The sequence below is a fragment of the Carex rostrata genome, chromosome 27 (assembly GCF_964058835.1).
Source record: "Carex rostrata chromosome 27, lpCarRost1.2, whole genome shotgun sequence".
NCBI classification, from domain to species: domain Eukaryota; kingdom Viridiplantae; phylum Streptophyta; class Magnoliopsida; order Poales; family Cyperaceae; genus Carex; species Carex rostrata.
This window is the reverse complement of record NC_135944.1, coordinates 5,936,632-5,946,628: the sequence shown is the minus strand read 5'-3', so window position 1 is coordinate 5,946,628 and position 9,997 is coordinate 5,936,632. Positions and strand designations below refer to the sequence as shown.

Here is a 9,997-nt window from a genome sequence, read left to right as displayed (position 1 = left end):
AAAATGTTATCCTACACATCCTAAAATTTTAAATAATATATTATGTTAAGATTTTGACCTTATTAAGTGAAAACTCTATATAAATATAATTATTTAATGATTAATACTTGTCGTAATAATTCTCTAATAAGTGTTAATTATGGACAAAATGTGTTTGATACATGTATAGTTCCTGCTTGTCAGAACACATATGCAAAAGTTTGACCTTATTAAATGTGTCAATCCAAGCAAAATATAGAAATAAGTATATTTTCCAACAGAACCATTATTACATGTGTCCAAGTGTCCGCTCTCCGTCTCAGATTTGCATTTTGCAGCCAGTGTGCAGCAACTCCAGTCCTCCAAGTGAAGTGTCCAAGTGTCGGGTTTGCACTTTGCAGCAAGTGTGCAGCGACTGAAGTCTCCAAGTGTCCAAGTGTCACCATTCTGTATCAGTGTGATTTTAATTTCTAAAAAGAAGAAGAAAATCACATGCCATTTTATTTTATTTTTAGTAAACACATGTTGTTCCGATTTTTTTATTAAAGATATACAAAATTAAAATTGTATTAAAATATTAAGAAAATTTTGTCCGAATTTTTTAGTTCCGACTCGTACATATTTTTAGTTTGAAAAAACGAAGAAATTTTTTTTTTTAAAAAAAACAAGGGCCGCTACTCAAAACCACCATTTTAAATTTTAGTCATTTTTTTGGGTCTGAATTGTTAACTGCAACATAATGGGAAAAAAAAAATGGTGCACAAAATGGGTCTGTGTACGTGCTAGTTTCTGAATATTTGTTCAAACAATAATAAAGTGCAAATTATGAAATTTTGAGGTGGTAACTAAAAAAAGTTCAAAATATTGTATTATCATACATATCCTTCAAAATATCACAGTTTCCCTCCAGAATAGGAAAAAAAAAAACATGTAAAATTTCTCATCATTTAAAAAAAGTGCACAAAAGAGAAACATCCAAAACTAATTTGATCCGTACTATGTAAATTTAATTAAAGTAATATTATTATTGCTAGTATCCTTTCTTCGATCTTTTTGGGCCAGAACCAGGCCCACTGGACTCCGTAAGCAGCCCATAAATCATTTGTCTAAGTTTAAAACCTCAACCGATGAAATAAACAAAATAAAGAAATTTTCATCTCGTTCTTGTTTTTAAACCCCAAAGCGAAATCGCAATTCGCACTTCACCGCTTGGATATTCAAATCCCCGACCAAAATCTAATCTAATCGAAATCGAAATAGTTTGTTTCCTACAGGTCAGTTTTTTACTTTGTTGTTGTTTTCTCCCCTTCCAGCTATTCCATTCCGAGGGTTTACGATTATGAGTAATCTTTTGATTTCTGATATTGCCATTTTACCAGTAAGAAATTTCTTACCAGAAAGTAATTTCTTACCAGCAAGTAATTTTTTGTAGAATAGCTATACCATATGTGCATTTCCATTTTACCAGTAAGTAATTTCTTACCAGCAAGTAATTTTTTGTAGAATAGCTATACTATTTGTGCATTTCCATTTTACCAGTAAGTAATTTTTTATAGAATAGCTAGACCATTTGTGCATTTCCATTTTACCAGTAAGTTATTTTTTGTAGAATCTTGGCTTAGTTAAAAGAAGCTCACTTATTGTGCCTTTGTTTTATTACAGCAAGTGATAGGTATTCGAGTGAATGCCTTTTGGAACTACTAATTAAATAACACAATGGAGAGGGAAAACTGTGATTTCATAAGCAATTTACCAGACCCGATACTTCACCATATTTTAGGGTTTTTGTTGACTAAGGAGGCAATTCAGACATGTGTGTTGTCAAAGAGATGGGAGCACCTCTGGACCTTTTTACCCTCGCTGAACTTCAATTTTTCCGAATTCTGTGAAGATATTGATGATGATTCTGACGATGGTGTGGAATTGCTTTCGGCTTATTCAGCTCGGTTTGTAAAATTTGTGAATGCAGTGTTGCTGAGACGCAAACCCTTGGATTTGGATGTGTTTCACTTGAATTGTTATGAACTTGAGGAAGACTCTTCAGAAGCGGATTGGATCCGTTATGCCATGAATCATAACACTCGAGTTCTCTATCTTTCCACCTCCGATTTTATTCCATGGTCCAGCTACACATGCACATCTTTAGAGAAACTGGACCTCTACAGACCTCATACAGATTCAGATATTATAGTAAATCTTCCTAACCTTAAAGCTCTAAGCATTAGTTATGCGGATCTTGACTCTTGTTATGTGAAAAACTTTCTTTCGGGATGCCCAATACTTGAATTTCTTGAGCTAGATAATTGCAATTTCAGTTACACTGATTGCATAATTGCTCATGAATATCTAAAGTATCTACTTCTTGTAACATGTCGAATAGAACAAGAACTGTTTGTTAGTGCTCCTAATCTCCTTTCATTTTCCTATGAGGATGAACTATCATTACCATGTAAAACAACTCTAAACATGCCATCTCTAGCAAAATCATGTTTAACTAGTTGTGATCCTTCAATGATCAAATGCTTGGAGGGAACGGCTACTTGCCTTCGTTTCCTTACAAATGTTGAACTTCTGGAGTTACATTTTGAGTGTCGTCAATACAAGGTATGCACCTCATATTCTCATTTTGCAAATAATTTTAATTTTAATTTCTTGAAATTATAGCATGACAGAGAGAATTTAGGAGTTATGTTATTATATATTGTTTGCCTTCAATGGGTCTTGAATTTGTGTAATATGCAAAATAACAAAAAAATTCTAAAAGATTGCATGGTTAAATAAAAATAAAGTTAAGTGTATTTATGAATTTTCTAGACTGAAAGATATCAAATTCAATACTTCATTTGATTCTGACTTCTAATCTTGTGTTTATATTTTTGTAAATTTAGGAATTGTTGGCATCTGTTTTGTCGCTGGAATTGCCAATATTTCCGAATCTCAAGAATGTGACTGTTGCCTTTTGTATGTTTTCTTGTTTCCAAATGGTAACTTCGATCCTAAAGAGTTCGCCAAAGTTGAAGAAGCTTACAATACTACAAAAAGAATGTGTAATGTTTTTTTTTTCCCATTAATACCAAGTTCTAATCAAAATCTTTTTCACTTGCATAGTTTATTAAAGATCTCATTTGTTATTGATTGCAGTTGTCTCATTGTGAAGCGGAAGCTAGTACAAACGAGTCAACTAGCATCTCATCCACAATTGCAGTATCTCTACACAAAAATCTTAAGATAGTTGAGGTCAAATACTGGAACTATAATCAGATGGTACGAGAATTGGTAGACACTTTGAAGGAATTGGAAAAATCTGAAGATTTATTGGTCCAAGTACAAAAGCAGTAGCCAATATTAGAGTTGAACTTTCAAAAAGAAAGAATAATCGAGCTCTTTATATTGTGATGTAATATTGTTTTTGTTTGATTTGAATAGTGTACATGTTTTGTTGCCTCAACTAATTTGTTAAGATGTGTGATTTTGTAATAGTTGGGAGTTCTTGGAATGGTTATGTTGGGTCAGGCATAAATTTGAATTGCAGTTGAAATTTCAGAGAGCATATACTTACTGCTATAAAGTGTTAAAAATATTTTCTTTTGTGTATTTCTGAACCAGAGATTCTTACTAAATCTAAGTCAGTTTGAGCTTGTGTACTGTGCAGAGTATCAGTAAATGTTTAGTTTTTGTTATGCTGCTATATAGATTTATTCTCAAGCTGATGCACCTTCGTTAGGTACTAGAATGTCATTCTGCTAAGAAAACTGGTACAACTCTAACTAAATAATAGATTACAACACACAATAGTTTGCATCTTTTGCAGAAAATTAATAAAAAAGTACAAGCACCATCAATTATATTTTTGAAAGTCTGATTCATGCTAATTTAAACATATTAACAGAATTTTCACACAATAAAGCTAATGAACTTTCTAGTCAAAGATATATGCTAATTTGGCGCTCATACTTTCATACATGTGTAACAATTCCCTAATATTAACTATATTTTGGATCAAATATATTGCAAATTGACTGCTGAACTATATTTTAGATCTAAAATCTTTACCAATTTATAGCCAATGGATGTCAATTAAAAAGATTCACTCAAATTCTAATTAATGTTTTTCTTTAGCTTAGTAATTTTTTTTTCCAGTAAGAATTAGCTTAGTAAATTTTATTACAAATGGTAATTTGTTTTTATTAAAGAGGTTGTAACTAGAGGTATTAATTTGTAATTATTTATTTACTAACAATTATTCAATTTGAAAGCTAAAACCGAATCAAGAACTAAATTACCATAATTCAGAAATAAAATTAAAAACTGCTATATTGGACAATCTCTGTTATATGGATTGTATGTCAGTATATCCATCCATTCTTTCACAATTCACCTTGTACACAAGTAATCAATACAAATTCACTTATTTCAACAGTTGAGACTAAATAATTACGAGAGAAATTAAGGGGTGTTTCGCAAATAGTATATTTTGCTTCACATCCTTGAATAGCCTCTGTAATCTTCGTATTGCTCCATGAACGAATCATTGAATTTCTTGAAGCTTTCCATAATTGCCGGCATATCCTCTTCGGCTGGTAAAATAGTTGTTCTCAAATGGAAAACCCTGCACAAATGTATCACTAGTTAATACATTTATCGATAATTTATCATACATTTATCAATAATTAGCATATAATCACAGCAGATAATGTGGTACATATGTGCAACTTGAGAAAAATGAGATAAAAGGGTAAAATAGTAAATTTACCCATCTTTCTGACCAAAGCCAGAACCAGGTACAGTAGAGATGCCAGTTGCTTCTAGAAGCTTGAGGCAATAGAAAACATCAGGTGCTTTTCCTGCATTCTTTGCAGCTTCAATTGCTCTTGCTGGTAAACGTATTTGCGGGAAAGAGTACATAGCACCTGGATAATTTTATTGTCTTTAGTTTTCGAACCTGTTTTGCAAAACAAGTACATACAAATTAAGGTAAAAATAATACACAATGGCATATATACCCTCAGTAAAGTTGCAAACTACATTTCTGCAGCTGTTAAAACCGTCTGTCATAATGTGGGCCCGCTTCCTTAAAGATTCCAGGACTGATTTACTGTATAATAATAAGTGAAAAAAAAAACCAGTTAACAGTGCTGGAATACTGTATAAATTGTTTTAAAAAAAATAAAAAAATATATATAGAATAATGCCTTTCTTGCTCAAACTTCAAGTAAGAGATATCCCCTGGTTTCAGAGGATTAACCATAAGCCCCATCTGTTAATACAAATTTATAATTTTAGTAGCAAAAGAGATAATAAATTTAAAAAAAAAAAAGAAGATCAACTGTAATTAGTAAAACTTACAAATATCTGGCCAGGTACGTTTGGACTGAGAGCTATTGATGCAACCTTATATATCTCATCAACAGTCTGAAAACAAATTACATTAATGAATTATTAATATCATTAAAAGAACATTTATAAGAATCCAAACTATGACAAAATTATAAAATATAAAATTTAGAGTTACCTTAGGAGGAAGGTTGGTCATTTCAAAATAACCGCCACGCTGCCCACATTCACCCCAATACCCCTTTGACACAGTATGGAAGGATATAAGCTGTACCTCTTTGCTCAATGGTGGGCCCATGTCAAATAATACCTATCAACATGAAGCAATAGGAATAAGCATAATCCATTTTATAAGAATAAGCCTTGTTTCAATCTCCTCATCATATCTTACATGTATTTAAATACCCAGTTTGCTTGAATGAAATAACATTACTACAGGGATCCAAAATGAAGGAGAAAAGAGGGGTAGTTTGGGTACTACAAAAGAAATCAGTAAGATGTGTGAGAAAGTTCTAGTTCTGAATGGGTACCAATACATGTTATTTACCCAATTTATTAAATTAGTTCTAATAAACAAAAAGGGCAATAAAATGGGTAAATTTGTCAGTTCTTCAAATTTTAGAAGAGGGAAATACATAATTTCGAGGTTTCTGAGGGGCATACATGATAATGACTGTAATTAATTACCTTTCTAGCACTAACAAAAGGTTTCTCATCCTGGTAAATGTTTTGCTGATACACTTCATCAGCAAGCAGCGCCAAATTCTCCATGAAGCAAAACTGCAACAACTCCCTTATAGTCGGTTCACTCAAGCATTGACCCGTTGGGTTACCAGGATTTATTATCACCATGGCACGAACCTATTATACGATATAAATCAATACCACAGACAAGAAATTTGATAATTTTTTAAAATCCAAACAGTTGATCAAAATTTTATATTTTTTAGAAAATCACTATGCATTTTTTAATAACCACACACAGATAGAGAGAAAGGGGAGAGATGATTACGGTAATTCCTTTTGACCGAGCAGAGGCAATAGATTGACGAATAGTATTGAAATCTAGACCCCAATTCGCCTCTTCTTCTAAATAGTATGGTACAAGGGACCCACCAAACAAGGTTATGGCAGCTGAGTAGAGAGGGTACTGCGGCACTGGTACCAATATCTGAAATATTAGCCAAGAAAGCAAATAAATTAGTTTTATGTGCTCCCCTCATATCCTTGCCAATATTTAGAGAAATATCATAGTTTCCCTCATGACAAGAAGAGAACCATCTAAAATATCGCATTGGTTTAAAAAGTGCACAAAATTCCTTTCTTTTATTCATCATTTATGTAGAGACGAATGGAAAATATGGGGAAGTTTCGGCATTTATACTTCATATTTTCAATGATCATAGGCTATGCATGAGACCAGAAATTGTTCAGAAAATTTAAACCAATTTTATGACTTGCATTGTAGATATTATAATATGAACCCTCCATATTTTAGATTTGGATATTAATCTCGTATGAATATTAAGTGTTACTTACCCCATCATTCTCATCTCTGATAATAGCATTGAGGATTTGCATGACACCTTTGCTGGCCCCATCTGTCAGAAAGATAAGTTCCGGGTCCCTGCCAATGCCAAACATAAAGGGTTAGTATTATATTTATATAAAATTAAACACTAATGAAAGTACCACAGTTTATTATTATAATATATTTTGCTTTCTCACGTTGGATAACCGTCACGCCTTTCAATAAATTCAGCAACTTCCTGTCTTACTCCAGGGATGCCTCTTGAGTCACTATAAGCACCTAATAAATAAAATAAAATATTTCTCTGAAAAAAAAATGATTATTATCAGTAATAAATAATAAAAAAAAGAAAGACAATAGAGTATGACCTAAGCCACCGGAAGTAAGTGCAAGATAATGTTTTGCACGTGCAATGGCATCGGCTGGGAAAAGAAGCCCCACATTTGGATCGTCAAGTAAAAATGGCGCTTGGCAAAGTGCCACCACCTATAGAAGGAGACATGGTAAAAATTAATTAACCAACCAACTTTCCAATTATACCCCTCAGAGCTTGCTCGTTATGAAACAAAAAAAAAATCTTGACAAAAGATTCATTTTTGTTGAAGTTTCTACAGAAAAATTCTACTTTGGCAATAGTAACTTTTGTTTATGTGGTACTGGTACACATACAGCAGCCGTACAGGGCCCCACTGGTAAGAGATTCATTTTTTTAAGACTTTTCTCTATCTTGATATCATGTTATACATAGATTTCGCCATAATTCTAAATAAATTTGGAAGGTTTGACCAAAGAATTTTTGTAAGATCAGAAAACATTCATGTACAGTAGAAAAGGTAAATATTGAAATTTTCATGAAAACATCGAATTCATTTCTTGCAAGGTCATTTATGCAAATAAAAATGCGGGTTTGTCTGAGATGTGAGTATACAAACCTGACGAGGGAATGTTAGTGGCTTCTGTCCCAAAGCATGCGGGTTGCCCACATTTGTAAAAATAATCTGCAACAATCAAAAAAGAAAAAAAAAATTCTATGGTGAGTTTCAGTTTTGGTTTTACAAATTCCATGAGATTTTGGGTATTATTAGTGAGTGAGAACTCAAATTTTTGGGTATTATTAGTGTGAAAAATATTCATGTACTTCCATTTTATTCATTTTTTCTTTCCCCTAGTGAGAAAGAGACCCCACGTAATGAAATTTTGGGTATTTTTAGTAAAAGGAACTCAAATTCCAGTTTTAAATCAGAACAACGGAGATAGTATTTTTCAGTGAATTCACTCAAATTGACTATTATTAGAAATTAAACTGATTATTATTATTATTAGAAAATTGACTCAAATTCCTCTCCAATTGCTTAAAAAAAAGAAAATATTTTTTAATCAGAAAAAAAAACTCACAAAGGAAATAGTATTTTTCAGTAAATCAAGTATATAATTACAAAACAAAATTAACAAATTAATGAAAAGATTAAACCTTTTTGCCCTCTTTTTGAAGTTCAGAAGCTCTCAAGTAGAGTTCTCCTCTGACAGCATATGCAGTCTTTTTCACATTTTCATTAATCGACTCATGATCCAGTGGCTTAACCATAATCACCTTCTCTAATTAACCTAAAATACCCATAATCACAAATAACAAAATTAACAAAATATGTAAAAACTGCTTTACAATCAGAATAAATAAGAATAATTTGATGGGTACCTTAGGGAGAGAAGAGAAAGTAGAAGAGAAAATGGAGAAGAAAGAGGTGATTGGTATATAGAAGCAGGCAGGAATAGGAGACGGAGAATAGCGAATAGAGAAGTGATTAAAAAAGGAGAATAAGGAGACAAGTGTGGAGTGTCTTATTCTAGTTAATTTATTTTGGGGATAATGCAGCAAATCACTGTATCCTCTCATTTTTTAATTGTTATTTACAGAACAGTTTTTACTTCGTGCAGCGCACAAGTCATTAGTAGGGTTGCTTTGGTTTTAGAGTATGTGCACTGCATGAAGTGAAAATTACCTTGTTAATAATAGGAGTGTCTTATTCTAGTTAAATTTTTGGGGATAATGCAAGGAATCACTGTATCCTCTCATTTTTTTAATTGTTATTTACATAACAGTTTTTACTTCGTGCAGCGCACAAGTCATTAGTAGGGCTGCTTTGGCTTTATAGTATGTGCGCTGCATGAAGTGAAAACTTCTCTGTTAATAATAGGAATTGGGTGATAATTGATTGGTAGATTGAGAGAGAGAAGGCGATTAGGATTGAGAGAAGGCGAGGGCTTTTGGGGGAATTGTCAAGTGGGGCCCACTAAATACAGAAACTATGAATGTCATGCTAAATTTGTTGGAAATTGTTCCAATCTTACATTTGTGGAATTTAGAATATTTGTAGACTTTTAATATATTTTATTGCAGCATTTTTAGACTTTTTATTTGTCTCTAGTAACAATGAAAGGTCGGAATTTGAAATTCTGATTCTAATGTAAAAAAAAAAAATGTATGTCAAAATTTAAAATAGTGGCCGAAATTTTGAATGGAGGTCTTTCATTTTCTTTTCTAACTGAAAATATGTATAGACCAAAATTGAAATTCGGACCATACTAAATTTAGGATTTTTTTTTATATTTTGCTGCATGTTTAATTTAAAATTGTATATATCTTAATAGAAGTTCGGAACAACATGTGTTTACTAAAAAAAAGAAAAGAAAAATGGTATGTGATCTAAGATTTAGTAAAATACATAGAAAGTTAGATACACTATTCAGTAAATACATGATTTCAAAATTATTTTTAATAAATCATTTCGGGTGTTTTATCTCTATAGCTCCTAGATTATGTTTTTCAAACATCCAATTCAGCATTCAAAAAGGAGTATAATTAGGATGTTCCTAAGTTTACCAAGTTTTTTTTTAACTTAATTTTAAAATTTATCGGATTGGTTTCAAATGATGAATTTGAACTGTTGGAACCAGTATATCTTACTAGTGATGTGTCTACATGTGAAAAAAAAATTTAATTTCGAATTAATTTTGTATAGAATCAAGTGGTAAAAAAACCTTCAAAAAATGAATGCATTAAAATTAATTCGGAAGTTTAAATTTTTTACATGTAGACACATCATTTGTGAGGTAGATGAATTTCAACAATTCGGATTCATCATTTAAAGTTAT

The 9,997-nt window shown here is 31.8% G+C and overlaps 2 protein-coding genes across 3 annotated transcripts; one reads left to right on the top strand and one right to left on the bottom strand.

The window, feature by feature from the left end:
* Positions 1–1,117: 1,117 nt before the first annotated feature.
* LOC144545241 (putative F-box/LRR-repeat protein At3g18150) lies at positions 1,118–3,365 on the top strand. Of its 2 annotated transcripts, XM_078293832.1 has the most exons (4): positions 1,118–1,253; positions 1,642–2,583; positions 2,868–3,026; positions 3,121–3,365. In XM_078293832.1, the coding sequence occupies exons 2-4, from the start codon at positions 1,696–1,698 to the stop codon at positions 3,316–3,318; spliced, it is 1,245 nt and encodes a 414-aa protein (XP_078149958.1). In that variant the 5' UTR covers positions 1,118–1,253; positions 1,642–1,695; the 3' UTR covers positions 3,319–3,365. The 2 variants fall into 2 exon arrangements, with proteins under 2 accessions (XP_078149958.1, XP_078149959.1); XM_078293833.1 differs by lacking the exon at positions 1,118–1,253 and having other exon boundaries at positions 1,442–2,583.
* Positions 3,366–4,267: 902 nt separating this feature from the next.
* On the bottom strand, positions 4,268–8,857 carry LOC144544892 (glutamate--glyoxylate aminotransferase 2). The gene is made up of 14 exons (XM_078293427.1): positions 8,541–8,857; positions 8,316–8,449; positions 7,777–7,842; positions 7,213–7,330; positions 7,042–7,123; positions 6,853–6,940; positions 6,326–6,484; positions 6,001–6,174; positions 5,492–5,623; positions 5,326–5,391; positions 5,172–5,236; positions 4,983–5,074; positions 4,733–4,889; positions 4,268–4,588 (listed from the first exon to the last, which is right to left on the bottom strand). Exons 2-14 carry the CDS (start codon positions 8,427–8,429, stop codon positions 4,459–4,461), a joined length of 1,443 nt encoding a protein of 480 aa, XP_078149553.1. The 5' UTR covers positions 8,430–8,449; positions 8,541–8,857; the 3' UTR covers positions 4,268–4,458.
* Between the last annotated feature and the right edge of the window lie 1,140 nt (positions 8,858–9,997).

What these genes read in the sequence shown, in the direction of transcription:
- LOC144545241 (XM_078293832.1), top strand. Translation starts at nt 1,696, where the DNA reads ATGGAGAGGGAAAACTGTGATTTCATAAGCAATTTACCAGACCCGATA. An exon ending in TTGAGTGTCGTCAATACAAG is followed by an intron (nt 2,584 to 2,867) that starts GTATGCACCTCA and finishes TTGTAAATTTAG; the next exon opens with GAATTGTTGGCATCTGTTTT. An exon ending in CAATACTACAAAAAGAATGT is followed by an intron (nt 3,027 to 3,120) that starts GTAATGTTTTTT and finishes TATTGATTGCAG; the next exon opens with TTGTCTCATTGTGAAGCGGA.
- LOC144544892 (XM_078293427.1), bottom strand. Translation starts at nt 8,429, where the DNA reads ATGGTTAAGCCACTGGATCATGAGTCGATTAATGAAAATGTGAAAAAG. An exon ending in AGGCGTGACGGTTATCCAAC is followed by an intron (nt 6,941 to 7,041) that starts GTGAGAAAGCAA and finishes TGGCATTGGCAG; the next exon opens with GGACCCGGAACTTATCTTTC. An exon ending in TCAGAGATGAGAATGATGGG is followed by an intron (nt 6,485 to 6,852) that starts GTAAGTAACACT and finishes CTAATATTTCAG; the next exon opens with ATATTGGTACCAGTGCCGCA.